Source organism: Kwoniella pini, chromosome 1, assembly GCF_000512605.2.
Source record: "Kwoniella pini CBS 10737 chromosome 1, complete sequence".
Taxonomy (NCBI): Eukaryota; Fungi; Basidiomycota; class Tremellomycetes; order Tremellales; family Cryptococcaceae; genus Kwoniella; species Kwoniella pini.
The window spans coordinates 1,658,962-1,680,164 of NC_091716.1; the positions used below are offsets into that span (position 1 = coordinate 1,658,962).

The 21,203-nt window shown below is 44.4% G+C and overlaps 4 protein-coding genes across 4 annotated transcripts; 3 read left to right on the forward strand and 1 right to left on the reverse strand.

Annotated features, from left to right (window-relative positions):
- Positions 1 to 230: 230 nt before the first annotated feature.
- I206_100646 (uncharacterized protein) lies at positions 231 to 3,650 on the forward strand (the record flags this gene model as incomplete). The annotated part of the gene is made up of 3 exons (XM_019152458.1): positions 231 to 721; positions 858 to 3,257; positions 3,326 to 3,650. 3 exons carry the CDS (start codon positions 231 to 233, stop codon positions 3,648 to 3,650), a joined length of 3,216 nt encoding a protein of 1,071 aa, XP_019014596.1.
- A 932-nt stretch (positions 3,651 to 4,582) lies between these two features.
- Positions 4,583 to 6,444, forward strand: I206_100647 (uncharacterized protein; the record flags this gene model as incomplete). Its single annotated transcript, XM_019152457.1, has 3 exons — positions 4,583 to 4,658; positions 4,721 to 6,251; positions 6,336 to 6,444. The coding sequence occupies 3 exons, from the start codon at positions 4,583 to 4,585 to the stop codon at positions 6,442 to 6,444; spliced, it is 1,716 nt and encodes a 571-aa protein (XP_019014595.1).
- Positions 6,445 to 6,783: 339 nt separating this feature from the next.
- I206_100648 (uncharacterized protein) lies at positions 6,784 to 13,398 on the reverse strand (the record flags this gene model as incomplete). The annotated part of the gene is made up of 4 exons (XM_019152456.1): positions 6,784 to 10,536; positions 10,601 to 10,915; positions 10,980 to 11,497; positions 11,574 to 13,398. The coding sequence occupies 4 exons, from the start codon at positions 13,396 to 13,398 to the stop codon at positions 6,784 to 6,786; spliced, it is 6,411 nt and encodes a 2,136-aa protein (XP_019014594.1).
- Positions 13,399 to 14,152: 754 nt separating this feature from the next.
- On the forward strand, positions 14,153 to 20,904 carry I206_100649 (uncharacterized protein; the record flags this gene model as incomplete). The annotated part of the gene is made up of 16 exons (XM_070202247.1): positions 14,153 to 14,294; positions 14,352 to 14,500; positions 14,553 to 14,696; positions 14,761 to 15,016; positions 15,087 to 15,675; positions 15,738 to 16,600; positions 16,665 to 17,294; positions 17,349 to 17,726; positions 17,782 to 17,906; positions 17,962 to 18,754; positions 18,811 to 18,953; positions 19,009 to 19,638; positions 19,708 to 20,013; positions 20,068 to 20,163; positions 20,229 to 20,526; positions 20,591 to 20,904. 16 exons carry the CDS (start codon positions 14,153 to 14,155, stop codon positions 20,902 to 20,904), a joined length of 5,856 nt encoding a protein of 1,951 aa, XP_070058348.1.
- Between the last annotated feature and the right edge of the window lie 299 nt (positions 20,905 to 21,203).

Sequence of the window (21,203 nt, forward strand, 5' to 3'; positions counted from 1 at the left end):
CCTGGTATAAACACCTTTTAGACTATCGTTCAATGTTGTTACCACTACCGCCTTGAAGAGAATTTTCGTGATCAACCTGTCTTCAAACAATTTTTTGTTCCTTCTCTTGCGTTTTTTTTTTCGACGAGGGATTTCGATTCAGCCCAAAGAATAATTTTAGCCTTCCCTACCGTTCGCTCCCTTCCTCTATTCTTTCAAACACACTATAATACCTTAGCTTACTCTTCCACATGACCATTTCTTCATCAACAGCGGTCGACAGGAACATATCGGGCAAGTCTCATTATCAATACGACAAGCCCACTACGTCAATCAAAATTCAGGCAGAAGAGTTTTATCCCACACCACCCCCTTCACCAATAATAGAGGATACAATCAATTTACCTGAAAACAATCATACTTCACCTGTGATTGACAAACCGCCGATATTGCCTAGTGTTTCGGTCCCGATTCCTTTATTCCTGGACACACAACACCACTTGCCGCACGCTTCTGGATTACGTTTGGCGACTCCGTCTTCACTGCTTGCTACTTTAGGAGGCAACAGAGTACTTGCATTAGATCCCTTGTCCTCAGTTTGGGATCGTATGCCTTACTCAGCCTCCACTGCAGTAGTCACTACGCCTAACGCAATGGAAGAAGATAGTGTGGAGTCGATAGTGGGTGGTGAGAGACCACAACCATCCATGCATGGATTACATTGGGCCATGAGAAAACAGAAGTGAGTATATGTGATCTTCAACATTCTCGAACTGAGATCATATCCTCCTTTGATTTGATGGTATCAGGAACAGACTTTACAAGTCAAGAAGCAAAGTAAGACAAGATCAATGAGCTGACGTCTCCTGATCTTACAGATCCACTGACTACATCTCATCGATATTCGTATCTCCGCCTACACCAGAAAGAATAACTTCTCCAACTTCGGAACAAGCGCCTACCACAACATTATCGGCATCTGTCACACCTTTTTCTTTTCCAACCAAACCAATAGATTCGCGGTTGAGTACATCACCCAACGGGTCAAGGGATGCTTCTCCCACTGCCAGTCCATCAGTGACAACCAAAACATTACCAGTTGTGACGTCACCTATCGCTGCGACGATCCCTCTTCAAACTTTACCAGAAGTCAGATCGCCACCAAAGAAGACGATAGCGATGACCACAGATTCGCTCCAGCTTTCGGCCAAACGAGGAAGAAGACCGAGGTTGTTTGGCTTCACCGAAATGGCTGATGGTGCAAATGCAAGTGCGAGTAGTTCAGCAGCAAGTTCAGCCGCAAATTCACCTGATCGCACACCACCAATCCCATCAAAACGTTTCGATTACCATACATCTAATAACAATCCGGGATCGACAAATACCTCTACCTCTTCACCTACAACCTTCATGCCTAGACGACATCCCATACGTGCTCGATCCGAAGCCGCATTGATGACCAGCGTACAACATATTCCACCAAGGCGGAGAGAGAATGGCCTCAAATTAAACTTCGATGGTATCGTACCCCTTCCCCAACCGCAAGAAATTCAAAGCGCAAGTATACCTTCACCATATACATCACGACTGATACGTAAGAAATCCGGAGAAATTCTCAAATCTGCGTTGAAATATGGTGGACCCCTTTTACCCAATGGCACACCGATACATGACAGAGAAACGTTATCATCACCACGGTACGAATCGAAATCTTGTCCTTCCACACCGAGTTGTCCAAAGTACGTACACTTTGATTCTCAGTTGGAGCGAGTAAAGCTTTTCCTACATGATCAAAAACCTCAAGTGGTATCCCGAGACGGATCACCAACAGCAGATACAACTTCAGAAGGAGACGAATTCCCATTCCCATCATCGACAGATGAAGAAAGAGAAGTAAAGAAAGTTTTAACTGTTTCTTTACCTAATTTCCCAACTTCGCACCCTCCTGATTCTGAGCTTTACCTTGAGTCCCTCTTCTTAGAGGAAGACCGAAAAGCTCTCAAGGGGGTAGTAGTTTGTGCAAATATCGCTTTTCAAAAATGGGTCGCAATTCGTTTTACATTCGATTGGTGGCAAACCACCTCCGAAGTTACTGCTACATACAAGGAATCAATCAAAGGCGGTAAATGTGATAGGTTTATTTTCAGTATCAAATTGAATGATATATTGGCGAAGATTGAGGAGAAAACTCTTTTCATGGCTATCAGATATAATGCTGAAGGTCGAGAGATTTGGGATTCGAATGGTGGACAAAACTACCAAGTACTCTTCCAGAAAGTCGATCGTCAAATTGTAGGACCAGGTATCAGAGCTGCGAGAAATAGTATAAGTTTACAGCCAGGTATGGGTAGAGCCGTTGGCGGGAGGACATCTCAGTGGTCGGTTTCTGGAGCAAGTAATGATGATAGATTGGCGGACCTCAGGGCGAAATTGGATAGATTGACGGCGGATGAACCTGATAGGATACCCGTTTCGCCAAACTCGACGAGACACTTCAGCTTCGATTTCGGTAAGAGGGGTCCAGATAAGTCATCGCCTTCTTCTTCACCCAATAGAGGCTTCGTGCCTATCGACACAAAGACTTCAGATCTGCCTGCCGCTGGACCTGCTTTAGCTGCTCGATACGACTTCGGCACGTCGCTCAAAACTACAACCAGAAGAGGATCAAATTCTCCCTTGGGGCGCCCAGGAGAATTACCGGATGTCAAGACTGGCTTGTTGAATTACGGCAGTAACAACAATCAAACCAAAGCCAACGGTCATGCGGCTACGGAATTCTATTCACCTAGGTTCAATCAAGCTACATTGACTACCAATGATTACTTCTTCTCGCCTACTAGTACTACAGCTTCGACCATGCCCATGGCAGCGCCCGTACCCGATCTCAAAGTGCAAGGGCCATCCCCTCCTGCATTGGAAGAACAGGATCAGGATTCACCTACTCCGACGCAAAGTCAGCCCAAGGCTTTTACTTCTACCTATACTGTTCCTCCTCCGAAGCCACCTTCTCCTCAACGGCCTTCTCATTCATTCAAGCGACAATCGACCTATACACCCAGGTTCACGATAGGTGATGATTCCGTAGAAGTTAGTCCGAATGTCTCGCCGCCTCAGTTGATCTCTTCTTCCTCAAATGAATCAAATGCAACAGACACACCTTCGGAATCGCCTAGATCACCACCAGATTTATCTTTAGCAAAATGGAGCCCGACATCTAGATCAGCTGATTCGAGCGATGATGCCAACAGTCTGAGCAGTTATAGTAGTTTCCTTGAACAGTGAGTAAATGCTCTTAGTGAACACCCCTTTTTTTCTGTCATCCAGGCTAATGAGATTTGCGATATAGATTCTGTTGGGGAGGTAACTCTATGACACCCGAACGAAGATCGCATTCCACTTCTTCGCTCGATAACTACTTTTCACCGGTTGAAACATCCGGGAATGCAACACCCAGAGCACTCGCAACTACCCCACAGGGTCGACCGATCGGTTCTGGTATCGCTCAAGATACACCATCTTCGACAACTAGCAGCTCATATTACTCAACGTACTCTAACACTCCCACTACAAGAGAAGATCTCGATAATGTCGAAAAAGCTTTGAATGTTCATGTTTCGCCAAGTGGTAGAATACACGTTGGTGGTCATATGTCGCCTCCTGTAATGGCTTAATCTTTCTGAATTCCAACGATTGATTTGTTTCATATAATTTTTGCATACATCATATTTGCTGTATTACGTGGCTTTCCCAATCATGTTCCCTTTCATTCAGTCTGCTTCCATAACTGCACTTAGCCATGTAGCAACCCTTTGTATTATTAGAAACATCTCTCCTTTAGACGATCTATTCAATTTTGCTCATTCGTTTTTTTCGCTGCTTGTAGAAATACATTCTCTCACTCAATCAGGAAGTCATGGACACTCATATATCTGTCTAACATCTCTGGGGGTTTTCAATATGATCTTCGCATATAATGTCATGTATGTCATCTCATGTTTCATATATCTGATAGCATTAGACCCAGAGCAAACGAATCTGACCAAAAGCGAAGAAAATTTGACGCGACGCGCAGAATCTAATGATGCAGACGCGTTTACAGCCAAAGGTTTGAGCTGAACAGCGGGGCTATAGTGAACTTGGGATATCGTATTCTTGTCTTTCAATGTATCATTCAACTCATTGACAATATCCTTCCCACCTGAGTGAAAACGGGATAAAAACTAATGACTCGCTTAATTAAATTATGGTTGACAGTGGTTGACGTGTACTGATGTTTGTCTGATTGATTGTTCCTGAGTAGAAGACACACGGACCCTCCTTTGGGGTCTGGAATGAGGATGTGCATTGACCACCATCAATCTTGGTGACAGATCACATATCAATAACAAATCGATTGTGATATCCTTACTTTTTATCTTTCACTCTGACTTCACCTTAGAACGATGAATCAGGTTATAAAAGTGACCTAATCCATAAGACCCATTTCGCCGACTTTTCCGATTTCGACCACTGATTGATACACATCACATTATCTTCCCAGAACGCCAAGATTGAACTCAGTTGACCTCCTATGGTGCGCTGCTGGTAGGATATCAGGGCGGACATGGCGGAATTTCAAGGTAAAGAGGACGATTGGGTCTCATCTCTACCAGTTCTCGAAGGGTTGTTCAACAAAGAAAGTGAGTCCTTGTATCTCGTACCCTAATAAAGCACTATGGGGCAATCTAACCTAGTGCTATAGCTAGTATACTTCTTCTACCGTTTCATAAATTCTCAATATCATCCATGTTCCGATCATCTGCAAGATCAACAAACGAACCTCCTGTAAAGTTGCTGCAACCAATTCTGGATCAAGCTAAAATACCTCCAACAGAACCGTTACCGCCAAAAGCAGAAATAGTGAAAGCTTTAGAAGGGTTAAAGGAGTTCGCCACCCACTTCAAAAAGTTCTCTACAAATCAGAGATACGATCATGACTATGGAAAAATCGAATATGCGATTGAGAGGTTATGTCGGGCGTACTTGGCTGGCGCTTACCTGATATCCAGAGGACTTTGGGACAATGATCCCTTCAGAGGACAACCTGAGCTGGAACGGGATCGGAGGGATCTGCAAACTGCTCTTGAACAATGTATACGAGGCTTCTTTATACTTCACTTACTTGATACCGCACTCTCCAAGGAAGAATTGGACAAACACATACTGGGATCGATTTTCCCTCCTACAGAAACCAAATATCACTACCTCTCACCCCTTCTTTCACAAACCCGACAACTGATTACTTCACTTCAAACTCAACCTGCTCGTTCAATCGCCCCGTCCAAGCTCAAGTCATCTGCGCAATTCCAAATGGTCCCTTGTCTCTCGGAGTCTGTCAGTGACGAAAAGGCATTATACATGATTAGACTATTAAATATCTTTTCGAAAGGTCTCGTCTCAGCCAGGGACCTCGCTCAGCCAAGTATAGCGAAGGACAAAAATATGGGAGAAGAAGACGCTAGGAGACCACGTAGAATCAAGATGGAGGTGGAAGTGATGAAGTGTGATCTGCTGTTAAGTATGACTACGCAACGGATCGACGAGGTGAAACGGCGCGCCTTTGTGCGACTTGAGCCTGAACACGAAGATACCAGCCTACCAGACAGTCGGGAAGATTCGCCAAATAGATCAGCGGTCAATAAAGAAGACAAAGAGGAGCTCAAGCCGCGGCTCAGCGGAGAGGGCGAGTTGCCGCTCGGTTATGCTTCCCAATCCAGCCATACCACTTGCGGCAACCACGTTGATGATGTAAATCAAACAAGGTGGGAAAACTTAGCTGAGGAGAGTCTTGTAGAATGTTTAGAATATGCCAAGAAAATTTTAGACCAAGGCAGATGTGAAGTACTGTCGGATCACGTAGAAGCTGCAGATTGGCTCGGCGAAATAGGGGTATGCAGATCAAACAATGACCGGACCTTGTGCTCAACCTCAAAATCACCCGCTTACGATCATGGATCGGATGACTTGTCAGGAACCGACTTCGAAGACGAAGACGAAGACCCCTTTGAGGACGATTCGGAAAGTGAACAAGATCATGATCGGGTTTCGCACGCTTGTCCCCTACGAACGATTTTTCGATTACATGATAGGTACGAAGAACAAAGATTAGCAATTTGGTTACAGCTTCCAGCAGCCAAGAGAGGCAAGATGGGATGGTTCATCCGTGGCGAAGATGGTCGAGTTGGATTGAGCTGGGACGCGTTTGGGCTGGCAGCTATGATGGCATATGACAGGTTCGTACTTACCATCAATGTCTTTTGTCATTTAAACTTGGATGAGCGGGCTAGGTCGTGGAGCTGATCTTGTAATATCTATAGCGAGACCTTGATAGATTTTGGACTTGGACCGGACAAGTTGGATGTTTGGCTAGAATTGGCTTCACTGAAGAATGCGAAGAAGATCAAGAAGAGGAGGAAGAAGACCTGATGACGAAGATAGGCAGTAACAGACAACCAGTTCAACTCTGAACTTCGTTCCCGATGTCCTTGAATTATGTGTATGTTGAGATATACACTTCCGTGGCCGTCTTGAACGGTGACCGCCTTGCCCATAGTTGTATCTGTACGAAATGGCTACATGCACGCGCCATGTCTTGTTGGCGACATAACCTGAACATTTGGGTGAGGATGCCAAGAATATGCAATTTTGAGGTATGAAGTCAGAGGTAAAATTACTTGTACAAGATTATATAGGATAAAAAACTAAAATACAGTACAATACAACGGGATACAGAAGGGAAAGATCGATATTGGCGATTATTCGGAATTATAATAATCCTTCACTCTCACTTGTTTCTCCTTCACTTAGACTAACTCTAGCTTCTCTTGTATTCAGCTGATTACTGAAAGCTTTCAATCCATGACCTTCTCCACTATCCCAAAATCCAGATGACTTGGGTTTGATCATTCTTTCAATTTGGTTCCCTTCTTTTTCTTGGGTAGTTTCGACGGTATAAATTTGATTAGGATGGTTGATCAAAGCAGATTCAAATTCAGTTATATTACTTGAATTTGAATTCACACTTTCATTTCTTTTCATTATTGAACCTGAACCAAAACCTATTCCAAAAGGATCTAATTTTGGTATGACTTTATTATTTAGAGGTGAATTTGATTTGATTGAAATCCTAGAATTAATACTTTCTGATTGATACCCATCGTCTTGTTGAGGTTGTTGTTGATGTTCACCATTTATACTTGAATTTCGTGATTGATTTTGATTTTTAGGTGAATAAGCATATAATCTTTTATTAACGTATGTGGTATGACCTATTCCTTGTCCAATCATATATGGTATTTGTCCTTGTTCAGTATTTGCGATTTTAGGTATATCATATTTGTACCCCATAGGCGTATTCATACCAATGTTATTATCTTGTGAATGTGAATGAGAGTAATAAGAATCGTCAGAAGTGGTTCTTTTAGGTTTTGGTGCTAAAGCAGTTGTATAACTTCTTCTTTTTGTAGCAGTAGTAGGTGAATTAGCTTGACTATTTTTATTTTCGATTAATGGTTTTTGATATGATGTACTGTTAAGCGAAATTGGATTTGTGCTTATCGAAGATTGTCGACTTTGATCAATTGATAAACTAGGTTTTCTATTTCCATTTCCAAGTAAACTGGGTTGTCTACTTATCAAACTACCATTACCATTACTTGCAATCAAAAGACTAGGTTGTCTATTAATTTGATTTCCTACTAAACTATGTTGACGACTTTTAATAGCTGGATATGAATCAACAAAACTACCTTGTCTACTTTGAGGAACAGATCCTGAACCAGCTACTGATCCAGAAACGCTAAATTTTCTTAAAGCTTCTTCACGATTTTCCATTTGAAGTATTTTGTTTTTAACAGAAGGTAAAATTGAATGACAAGATGAAGTTGGAGAAGAAGGTGTTGATAGATGACCCGATATAGATGTTTCTTCCATTGGCAAAAGAAGTAGATTGTTTGATTCATTGTTTATTTGATGACTTTGGTGTTGTAGTTGGAAATTGTATACTTGTTGATTCACGGTCATTTCCCGATTCTTATCATTCATCATTTGTTTTTGATCGTATTCTTCCATTGAGAAAGGCTGATACGCCCCACCAGCACCAGGCAAATTCGGTAAGCCCCTTTTGATTGGTGAAGAAGTAAGATTTGGCGAAGTGGCAGGAATTTGGATAATAGGTTGAGGAATAGCGCTGGTACTGATTGGAGAATCCAATTGATGTCCTTCTGAAGATGCCGAATCTGAAGCCACGGATGGTGCTAAACCAGGCAATCCACCTTCATCCCCACTTTCAAGATCGGGAGAATTTGTAGACTGTTGATTGTTATCTTCTTCATGCGATCCTGAACCCGAGGAATCAGAGGGAACAACGAGATTTCTCAGACGACTATTTAATGAAGGTGCTCTGCTCATCTCGTTAGCCTTAGGCGCGGACAGGCTCTTTGGGCTCAATCCGGGAGATAAGGCAATCTTCACTGGAGTATGAGACGAAGAAGGTGAGGATTGTGATTGAGATTTGGTTTTCAATGGTGATCCAGGTGTAGCAATCGTATACGAGGTCTTCTTCTGGATTATCCTAGTCGCAGGATTTGGGGACACGGAAGTTTCCTTTCTTAGAGGTGAAGAAGGTGTTTGATGTCCGATCGTACCCATGCTGGAGGACTCTCTTCGAAGGGTCATGTTGCTTGAAGAAGGAACGATCGAAGGACCTTTAGGAGCCGATCTCAAACCTGAATTGGAGTCGATTCGACTGATCTCTATTTGGGAATTTCGTCTAGCATCAGCCAACAATGAGTGACTGACACTGCTCGATCTAGGTGTATTCGCAGTGGATTGGACCACAGGGCTTGTGTTCATCTCTGTTTCGGCCTGATATGCCAGACCTTCCTCTAATTTAGCAGTACCGGGAGCATTGACCTCTTCCGTCACGTTCAAGGGCAATAACTTTGAAGGAGTTTTGATGGACACATTCCTCTTCACAGCTTCATATACTTGACCAACTTCCGACTCTTGCTCACTCACACCACTGACCGCACTCGCAGCAGCCAGACTACCATAAATCGTACGAGTAGCCGAGATGTGAGCTTCCCGATCTTCTATAGGTGACGTAGAGAGGAATGGCAATCTCGTTGCGGATTTTGAGCTTGATAAGTGAACTCGTTTAGGTGAGACAGGGGATACTGGTGAGATAAGGGGCTCGTTCTCTTCTAGCTGTTCGTCTTCGTACTCCGGTTCCAATTCGACATCTTCTCCGTAGTCATACGAGTTTGAAACAAGCTGATCTTCGTCGTAGCCTCGTTGCGACATGACTTCTTCAAGCTCTTGTCTGTCCTCAGGAACCATGTCTGCCAGGATCGTCTCATTGCCGACGTCCAACTCCAATCCAGTCAGTTCATTCACTGCAAGGTCTTCATGTTCGCCATTCTCCGGATGTTGTGGCTCGGGACTATGATTGATTACACGTTGTTCCCCTTCATCTGCACCTTCCCGAGGGAGAGGTTCATATTCCTCATCATCGTCCTCGACATTTTCGTCGGTATTGACTACTCTAAGAGTTCTAGGTTGGGTCTCCTCGATTGGCGATTCAAGATCAAGCTCGTCTACGAGATCCACTTCATGTTTTGCAGGTGAACCTCCTTCAGGCGTATCTCTGACCATCTCATAGACTTCTTCGCTTGGCGTATGACATGGTCTGAATTCGCCTTGAAAGGGAGTATCAGGTTCTCTTCCTGGGCTCAGTGGTTCATCTTGATTAAGATATTTTTGTTTCTCTTTATCCAATTCTAGATTTATTAAAGCTAAAGATCTCTGTCTACCCAAAGCTCGTCTCGCTGCAACTTTCAATTTATCTTCTTCACTTGATCCTGTATTTTCATTTTCTTCAGTGTCATTTGACGAGAAGATAGACTGAGAATCAGTTTGGGCAGTTGCCGAACCGTATGAAATGGCTCTTGCTCCTTTTGGTCGTAACATGGGGTTTGATTTGGTCCTAATGTGACTCAGGGTATTATGATCACGTTGTGAAATACTATAAGTCGATCCCAAACTTAAAGGTCTTGACGAAGTTGATTTCCCAGTCTTGTTTCTCAAGCCTGTCAAAGCTGAAGGCAAATTACCCATTGCTTCAGCTTCTGCCCTGACTCTACCGGCTTGCAACAAAGCGTCGATGTGCAATGTTGTAGAACTTGCTCGAGCAGCTCCGACTACGCTGTCGAGACTGAATTCTGAATCGTTTCGTATTGCGCCTGGACGCGATGGCGAAGTATTAGGTTGATGATAGACACCTCCTACGTCGTTGATGGTGACTTGCAATTCCTTCGGACGGCCATGAGGTATGGGCTGTTTGTTGGAGACAGGTGGGTTCAATAGTGCTGGTCCATCTCGAGGCATGGGTGGTGGATCGATGGAAAGGAAGTTGATTAGTTGTACAGGTACATCAACGTAGATACTTCCATTTACGGTCACTCGTAGGATGTATTGCACTTCGATCAAGCGTGTTCGTCTTATCGATAACATGCCAGGCTGGAAATTGTGACATCGCTGTCAGCTTCGAATACACGATCAATTTCCCAATTTTCGCACTTACAGGTATTTGCAGACTCAAATCCCAGTGTCCGCTTTCCCCCGAATCCACGCCAGTCCACCAACCTTTACCTGTCACCCTACCAGCTCCATGACTGATAAAGTCAGCTTCGATTATCTCTTCACTGATTTTACGCCTTTGTGTAGTAGTTTGACAAGCATCAAGATCCGGCGTTCCTGGTATAGCTTCTACATTCGTACAATTGGAAAGTGATTTTCGTTTCCTAGTTATGCGGGAGGGCAGATCTGCCGTATCGAGTAAAGGTTGTGGGTTAAACACTTGAATGGTTTGAAGCAATGCTAGGTTCAGAGTTTTGATCTGTTCCAACGACGTATGATCAGCCTCACCCTTCGCCTGCTCGGACAGGATAGATATTACTCACCTTCCGGTTACTATCATTCCTTATGGCTACTTCACACCACAATCTCTGGCCACTAACCCAGATTCGTCTACCAAGACTGACCCGTAGTTCAACTCTACCTTTTTCTCCTGTAATGTTCCAGCCTAAACCTCGCTCCGTATACCCTTCGACTGGCTCTGCGCAAGGCGCAAGCACCACGCTTGGGTTTAAGTAGGGTAAGACGACTATTGATCGGTAAAAATGCGCTATTGAACGCTTTCCAGTAGAAGGGATATGTATCTTGACGGAGCCTACTACGACATATCTGACACAAGGTCCTTTGCCATTTTGAGCAGTATATGTACCCTTTGCTCCACCACCAAGCGGTAATCGCATCCGGAAAGGTATGTTATGCGTGCCTTCCGCAGCTAATCTGTATCCGTCTGAATCGGGACCCGAGGCGAATAAGGACGAAGATAGATTGTGTTGGATGGAGGGATCAAAAACCGGTAGAGGGTGAGGTTGATGATAGAAGATATGTCGAGTGGTTACGGATAATTCTAAATGATAGCCATCGTTGTGTCAATATTTGATGACTTTCCATCTGGAGCGTACTCAGCTCAATAGCGGGCTTACCTTCGAATCCAACAACCCTGACTTTACCACCACCTACTCTGAGACCCTCTCCCCGTTTTCCGCCAGTGATTCTGACCTCCATCCTACCCCTGACTTCTCCTCCTTCAACTACACATTCTCTCTCAAGCACAACATCAACCTCTACTCTAGCTTTTCCTTTTTTACTAGCTTCCAGTCTGACCTTGTTATCCTTTTGCCAAGTACTAGCGTTTTGTTCTTCTTCATTTGGTGGGGGAGGTAACAATTTATTAGAGGATAGCCTCCTTGATTTAGGTCCACCAAGCAGGACGTTTAATTCTGCCGAGGAACGCTGTTTGGAAGATTGAGGATGGAGAAGTGTACCTTGTCTAGCTAATAACTGAGCTCCGTCCGACAAACTTCGCCCTCTACGCGCCAGCATCGTGGGCTTACGACCAAGTAAACCGTTGTCATCCTGATGAGACATAGAACTTTCGCTCCACGGCCTGGCTTTTAATTCATCTTGGTTATTTTCAATTGAAGGTGGACTTTGAACCGAGGGTAATAATCCCGTACCTGATCCGCAAATCAACTCCCCAGGTCTAAAAGTCCCATCTCCTGTTGGTGAGAAAGCTAGCATCATACCTCCATTCTCTGCTGAAAGTAAAACAGCGTTTTTAGAATGAATGCCAGTAGAAATATCGGATATTCTCTTGCTAGGTTCCGGTCGACTTATTGGCTGAGATGGCCTAGATTGTTGATCATCTATCTCAGGAACGCCGTATAAGTATTGAGGCTGCGATCTTGATCTAGCCATTCGGTGATTCTGAGCCAGAGGATACTCTTGATTTCCTGGATGATATTGTTGATAAGCAGAAGATTGACTATTAGTAGGATCCGAATAAGTCGTTGCCGAACGAGGAGCATGATTGCTTATAGGGGGATAAGGAAATTGTCTAGCGTGGAAAGATGCGTAAGATCTATCGGATTGGCTTTGGTGTGATTGAGCTGACATCCTTGAAGGAGAGGCTTGCATTGAGCCCGAAGCTAAACCTGGATCTGAAATTGGTAACCGGTCCGTTTTGCCCAATGAAAGTCTCCTAGGATGCGGTATTTGTCGATCAATGGGTGAAGCTTCAACGTACGTCGATGATGGGGCTTCGGGGAGGTCCATATTGTTCTCCTGCTCGAACACTACCTCATTCGCCAAATCGTCTTCGCCAGATAAGGGGAAATATTTGCCTGACCCGGCTCCGAAAGTCTCAGCTTCAGAGCTCTTAGAGAACTTCCTTCGCACATCTTCCGATATGGCTTTACTTGCTGTTGTAAGATGCGAGGCTATCGATGCGCTTCGTGAAGGTGTAGGAAGGGGTCTTAGGGATTGTTTGGGAGTTTCTTCCTCGTTTTCTGGTTCTGTCCCAGCTTCTGATTCATTATCTCCTTCTTCATCCGCGTAATTAGGATCAATTTCTACATTCGGTATTTCACCATATCCCGACTCGCTTCTTGTTGAAGGTCCACCAATTTTGGGCGACTGACTAGTTGATGCTCGAGGTCCCATTGGCCTGGCAGTATGAGGAGGAATAGCAGAAAAGGGTGCGTAACCTCTGCCACCAGTACTTCCATGCCTTGTATGAGTTGGTCGAAGTTGGAATGCAGGTTGCCATGATGGTTGTCCTCCTCTTGTGGGTGACGGCTGAGGTTGACCGACTTGTCCGGCCGGTGGTAGTCGGGTTGGTGATGCTTGTGGTTGAGGGAGGATACCGGTGAATCGAGGTGGAGGTAGTTGAGCGGGAGGTGGTGATAGAGTCGAGAAAGATATTCCCAGGCCTTGTGATGAGGGATCAGGCGAGATTGTGTGAGGCATTTTGCAGTATGTATCCAGCTGTATCTAAGTCTTTTAAATGATTCTATGGAAGTGGAACGCTTTTACTGTTGGTGCTAGGCAAATCAGCGATGCACTAGTTCTACGAGCTTCATTTGCTCGGGAAGATGTACAGGAATACAAGGTGACAATTTGTTGATGATGACAAAGTTCGATCAGACGAACCAATGTAATGAACGACCAGTTTCAGAAATATACAAGTAATCGATGACTATGACCGATCCGTGTTACCAATGATTTGTTGTTCCCAAAATTACGCAGCGAGATTCATCTCCATTCGGTATGCGATGGAATAACGACATATTAGTTGTGTCCGGTGAACATTACTTTCCGCAAACCGAAGAACCGAGATAGCCCTGATTTCATCATCTCAGACTAGGCATTCGCCTTACCGGTAGTCAAAATGCAAAGAGATGGTTGAACAAGGTTCAGACAGGATCGTCTATATTACGAAATAACATGTTCCATGAGTTGAGTTTTCAAATTCAAGATGGCTGAACTCTTAATTCTCGAAGAACAAATCGCAATAACAACAACAAACATATAAGACTTTCGAAAATTCGGCGATGACCGCTAACCTGGGCTACATGTTTGAGTCACGTGATCTGGTGGAGGCATCGAAGACAAGCTGGATTTTTGGTTAACTTGTGACAGAAGTCGCTGAAACAACACATAGGAAACCCCTTCATGACTTGGTTTTCCGCACCATAAGATTCGTATAAGGCGATATCAGAAGATGGTAGGACTGAAAAGGAAGCGAGATCTTCCGGGTCAGACCGAGCCAACAGCTCCGGTCATTATCAGACCTAAAGCTGGGACGAAAGCTTTTGCTTCGGGTAAAGCTATCAAAGATGCTTTAGGAACTGCTTCTCCCCAAGGTATGTCCTCATGCCACGTACAAATTGGAGTCCCCTTGGCTGAATTGATTCTCGTAGCGTTCGTCTCATTCAGACAGCAGATCGTGACTCCTCATTCGGCCCTCCCTTTGGCCATAAACAACCCTACAGTCGTGATCATCCAACATTACCTTGACACTTCGCCGACGTGTGAAGAGATTTTTAGAGCTTGGCAAATCGGGGATCAGGTCAGCTTATACCTCTTCAAACCACACAGATCAGCTGACCGTATACTTACAGACCAAAACCGAAATACAAGCACAAGCTGCTGTTGAGCTATTGTCCGAAATCATCAATATCTTGACACCTATACCGTTCTTCCGTTCATCAGTTGTGGGCTTAGTAAATAAGCTTGTTTCCAGTACTGAGCCGTACACCGAATACGTGAGTTTTGTTTGGCTGGTATCTGGATCCTGGGATCACGAGCTAAGCGAGACCAAATACTCAGCTCAACAGGTTATGTCAATCTGGAAGAAGAGACGATGTATACCACGGTTACCTATTGGCAGCCGCAGCCATCGCAGTGGACCCTCCTACGGCCAACTCCATCGGCTCATCAACATCTGGCAGACTCGGAATGAAAGTATGGACCGTATTGGTTGAAGGTGGAAGCGTGAGGGGAATTGGTAAACAGATGGGTATGAGACGGAGGAATAAAGAGGGTATGGTCGGATATGGCGAAAATGATCCCTTAGACAAACCGGGTAAGTACCTTAGAGTGCCATTTGTAAGCGACAATGTGTCCATAACTCATCGGGAAACACGGCGAGACAGATATCAGACATCTGATTCTCCGGACTATACTGCCTCTGCTCTCGACTTCTTCTTTCCAAGCACACGCGAGATCTATCCTTCCTGCCTTGTATTCTGGTCTGGCCGCTGATCCACCTATCACCGTACTTCGAGTCCTCACGTCCTTGTGGGATGCCATATCAGGGCCATCAGTCGGTTTGAATCGAAGGACTTCATTGGTCCTCTTCCACGAGAAATCTTTAGAACACTTATGGCAGCTACTCTCGCGGCAAGACGTTGACCAGACAACGGGTAGAACAGTATCTGAATTATCGGAAGCGTTTTTGGAAGAAATTACCACTGTCCCAGGGCAAGGAATATGTTTCGCAGACGAAGGATGGTACCCTCGTCGTATCGAGGTCGATAGTGCTATTCGCAATCAGGACGACGGCGTCACAACCTTCAATGGGGGCGTCGGGCATAGCAGAAACGATGACTGGAAGAAAGGACTTCATAACCGGATTTTGGGAAACGTTGTACGAAAAGTCGGTAATAAGGCAGTCGACGATGGTGATTTAGTTGGAAAATGGTTAACGAAGGTGTTTGAGGCTTGTCCTGAGCTCATAGCAGGGTAAGATTTTCCCGCTTTTTTCGCATTCTTTCCCGCATATACTGATGAAAATAATCTTGTAGCTACTGGGCGCATTCTGCTTTGGCAGTTGAACCCCGTCTCAACGCTCGGTGGGTTGCCACGATGGCGTACATTGGACGAATCATCTCACTCCCGCCCCCCGGTCTCCACACGTTTCGGCAACCAGCACCACCCGGCTCGAACGCATCGATAACACCGTACCGCGCCAACCCGCCTGCTACTGCCGTTGTTATCGAATCCATCTTGCCTTCACCTCTGACTAAAAGTCATATCATGAAGGGTCTGCAACATACAGATGGGCTCGTACAGCACGTCACCGCAATCACGCTCGCTCGAGGTCTTCAAAAGCTTTCGCTCGTACAGGATTTACTATTGACAATCGAAAAAGAAGTAGAAGCCACGCCGTCCACTTCACAGGAAAATCCCTGGATTCGAGCTCGAAAAGACCTGGAGATGGAAGCTAGAAAACGGATCCCGGAATTAAGTGTGATTATCGCTTTCGCTCAAAAAGCAGCAACTATGGCTCCACCCGAACCCGAGACAGACGCCGAACTGGCTCTTGCCTCCAAATCAGCTATGCTGACTGAAATTGCCCTCCGTATCTTCGGTTTATGTAACAAAACAATCCCATCGTTAGCTGCCGAGATGAAGTTTGATGTCGGAAGATTATTGGTCTCCGCTTCAAGCGCTAGTGCAGAGAGAAGAGCGAGAAGAGATGCTAGAGAGGGAAGTGTTATAAGTGACTCTGGTTCGGTAGCGAGTGTTGGAACAATGGGCACTGCTGGAATGGGAGGTGGCTTCGGTCAAGCTAGAGGGGATGTGGAAGGTTTTGAAGCGCTCAGTCAGTTGCATGTGCTCCAATTGCTTGGAGAAGTCAAAGACTGGAATTGGATGAACAAGGCCGGTAAGCAGATTTTCATATGAAAAGAGTCGTTTAACGCAAATGCTGAGTTGATCATTGGACTCAGCGGGGTCTCAATACACATATCTGTATCATATCTTACTGCTCAATCTCTCGACTCGACAGCCCGTCACTAGTGCCAAGACTGTCGCTCTGCTAAAACATCTACTCGTACCCACATTGTTGTTCGAGCACGACCCCTCTGAGCTCTCAATATGGCTGGAAGCACTTCCGAAAGCATCAGATAGATCCTCGGGACCAATGCTGCTCGCACAACAAATTCATTTGCTTTCTTTCCTTGATGACTGCTTTAGACGAGCTATCAAGCTACCCTACCGATACCTCGAGGACTCATTCGGGATTGTTCCCGGCTATTTCGACTACACGAGATCGAATCAAATGATCTCTCCTGTACTGATGGCGATCATAGAACAACTCGGCGCGAAAACAATAGGTCAATTGATTAGTACTGAAGCTGCTGGGGTGGTTCTGGTATATATGCGCAGAATCATATTAGGGCTAATTGGAAAATCGAAAGACTTCCAATTTTTACAAGCCGTTGTTGGGAAATTCGAGGAAATGCTTGAGAAAGCCAAAGAAGCTGGGCAAGCTAGATCAGGCCTGATGGGTGTGGTTCAAGGCATGAAAAATGATCTAGCGCTTGTACAAGGGATAAAGATCAGCAAAGAAGCACAGGGTTAGTGCAGAATTGGGCTGGCTTCCGTCAGCTTTGCTGATCATGTATTCATAGGCCTCAATCCTGAGGATCACCATTTGAAAGAAGAAGAAGACTGGTATGCAAGATCATTCGAGCAGACATGTCTATCTCTTGCCACTACCGAACGGGAAGAACCCCAGGTGATAAACGATCAACTCCGTGCTACATTCATCTGTCGAGCCAACGACGCCGTCATCATCCGCAGAGCCAACTTTTTGTTGTCCGCATTCTCACCCAAGAAAGGTCTATTTGCTTCGCCAGAAATCAGGCGATGTGCTCTATCCCTTTTAAATGAGGCTCTTGGTCGAGTGTCCGATAAGTTAAATTCAACGCAACTAAAATCAGCCATCTTCGAAAACGGGTCTGTGAAGAAGCTGTATCTGAGCGATAATGGCGATGACTATCGGCAAGGTAAATAATATTCATTCCGCAAAAAGGGACGAAGAAGGCTAATATCATCTGACAGAGCTGAACGGGCTTATCTTGCATCTCAAAGAGACGATACCGGGTGACTTCAGTCACGGGGAAACATTTGTCCTTGAACTTATTGATTTGCTGAAGTCCGACAAGAAAGCTAAGGAAACCAAACGTGTGGGTCCCGCCACGATGTGTCAGTGCACCCGAAACTGATTGTTCCTTGTCCCAGGTCTTATCGCTCCTTGGACCATGGAGCTGCTTCATTGGAACTGGACCTGCGACCAAAGCCCTCAAAGCTCTTGTGAAACGAGCTGACACAATTTCAGCTGATCTCAACTCATCAAGCTTTGAAACGATTTCATCTATTGTGATGGCAACGCAAGATCCCTCTTATGTGGTCAGCCATCTCAAAGAGCTCATACGGCTCAAATGCTTGTCTGCCGCAGTAGAATTAGCTAAATCAGCCGCGGTCAGTAGGGATGAAAGGCATAAGCTAGCTAGTTTATCGGTCAAAAAGGGCACTATCCGAGATCTGATCGCAACGAAGGAAGATTCAGCTTATGAACTCATCACAATCCTTGCAAGCGCCTCGAAGGATATTGCTTCAACGGTCCTCACAGTCTTATCGAAGGACGAAACGATAGTGAACCAGCAAAGAATGATACCCACTTTAGACATTTTACTGGATCTAAGCTCGGATAATAAGCTCGATGTCCTCCCTCTCGCTGTGTCGGTCCTGACTACAAGTTCTTTTGAGAGTGAAGTCAAATCAGCTATCCGGATCGTCACTCGAGTGTCCAAGCGAGATCCAGAACAGGTTATTCAAGCAATACAAAAAATAACCTTAGCCGATTATCGCCTGTCCGTCGCGCGATTGACGGAAAGTCTGAGCACACTAGGAGGTGAAGAGACGCAAGCGGCTGTGAAGCATTTGTTGGATTTGGGTCTGCAGTACGCCGTCAGGATATGTTCGAAAATGGATGGTCTCACCATTGAGGAATTAGCGATTCTTTCAAGCATCAGTGAGTAATTGCAGCTTGGGGAGAGAGTGAAGGATAGACACTGACGACGATGGTAGACAATTCGATTGATGGTGCGGACACCGTTCCAACCGATGTGCAGCTTGCCGAGCCCGTCATCACGGCCGTAATTCAAGATCGGCTGGAAGTAGAGGAAGCTGTGCAATTTGCCACAAATCTTGCCACGAGAGTGGACATGAAGGTAAGTGTCTCTTGTATCCTGTCCTGTATGAAGCCGACGCTAACGATTTGTGCAGGCTTCCTTCATTCGTCAACAACTCCAAGCAATTCTCGCCAGCTCAACTTACAACCGATGTATCGACTCCTCATGTCCCGCTTCAATTCGCTTGGCTTACGTCAAACTTCTTCACGCTCTTTTCGTAGCCTCAACTTACGTTTCTTGCCAACCCAATTTCATTGAACCCCTCGTACTCCTTTATAGAGGCACTTTAGCGGAATCTGATAGATTGGTGTTGAACATGTTTCAACTATTTGAAGGATACAGGAAGTTGTCGGTGTCAAGTGTACTGAAGTATTGGTCAGCTAGTGGAGTTGTCAGTACTGGAAACAGGTCTTTCGATGCTCTCTCTTCCTTAGACCCTCAAAGGGTCTTCGCTACTTGTCAAGCATATCCTCTTCGAAGAACCTTGAAAGGTACTGGTGGAAATGATGCTAAACCTGAAGATGGAGAATCACTTTATGACCCAGTATTCGTCATGAGTCTTCTGACATATACAATGTGCGAAGGTAATATTACAGGTCTTGATTGGGTAGAAATCCTACGAAGTAACGTATTGGGATTGACTATTTGTGGCCTGTCGTCAAGGGATAAAGATATCAGGAGTGTAGCGGCCTACGCGCTCGCAAAAGCATACAGCTTGATCTTGGTTAGTCCTGTTCTCATCTCACTATCTGATTTCATGTATAGAGTAACTGAAACCGAGCATAACCCGCAGAAAAAGCCATTTTACGAGCGAAACCAACTTCTTTACACTCTTCGATTACTTCGACACTCTATTGAAACTTCAAGCTCGCGTCTGCCTTCATTAACTACTTTATTCTTCGCACATGCCATACGATCGCTGGCGAATCCATCTCATTTCCTTTACCCACTTACATCACGATTCTTACTGCAAAGACCTGTCTTCGATCCTAACGATACTCCTATGTTATACGGGATGTTGTATGCTTCTGGTGACGGCTGGAAGCGAGAAAGAGGATGGATGATAAGGTTCCTTAAGGAAGGTATAAGGAGTGAAGCGGTAAGTCAAATCTGGCAGAATGATGACGGCTAGCTGATTCAATTCACTCTGTAGGACTGGCGAATCGTCAGACGAAGGAAAGTTTGGTCTTTGTTAGCTACCTTATTCAGCACTTCTCTGGACCCAGCGTTCCGTCGTTCCGTATTGCAGGTACATATTACATTTTCCCTATCATTTAGAAACAGGTTACAAAGATGCTGACTTTGTGTGCACAGATAATGGAAAGTATGATCTCGATACCTGCTGCTACTCGATCACTTGTACTTAGAGATGGATTTATAGTATGGTTAGCCAATCAATGGACAAATATCACCTTAAGGCAAGCGAAATCAAACTCAAAAGGAACCAAAGCACAAACTTGGGAAAAAGATGAAAAATTCGTGATCTTAAAGTTAATTGAAAACGTTTGTGTAAATATGATACCTGTTGAAATCGAAAGAGTTAAAGAAGGTAAAGAAATAGGAAATTGGGTTGGACATATTGAAATTTTCTTTAAAAGAGTTTTAAATTTCGGTAAGTCATATATATTATGTTATATAAAACGTTTGGGAAACTCATAAAATTCTTTTTTTGATAGATATAGATTTTGATCGACTTGAAATTTTATCTAGAATATTATTTAGAATTTCTAGTATACCTCAAAATAAATCACTTTCTAACCTTTTAATATTGTTAATTGACCAAATTCAAATTGTACCAAACCCTTCCACTAAAACTATTTCATATTTATTCAATGCTGGATTAAATGTAAGATTACAAGATTTGAAAATTGATTCGAAAGTTAAAATAGCTATTGAAGAGATTGGTTGGAGAGCTGAGAAAGGTGATGCTGGAATAAATTTATCAGAGTGGGTAAAGAGGGAAAGAAGATTAATTGAATGGGATATATAGTACATTTCAGTATTGCATGTACCGATTCCGCCCTAATGCAAATTAACCTTTTCAAGTTTGATCAAACTCAATATGGAGCTAGAGGTTTCTATAAGCAGGTACAAGCTTAATCAATCATTCCTTGGTAATTTTCTTTGGTCAACATGTGTCATTCTCCTTTCTGCATTTAAATTCTATCCTATTTGATCACAGTCCGTCCATCACTGCAGACATAATGAGTTAACAATCGAAGACAATGCATGAATAATATCTACATTTCTTCTTTAACTTCCTTCTTCTCTCTATACCTTCCGCAATCT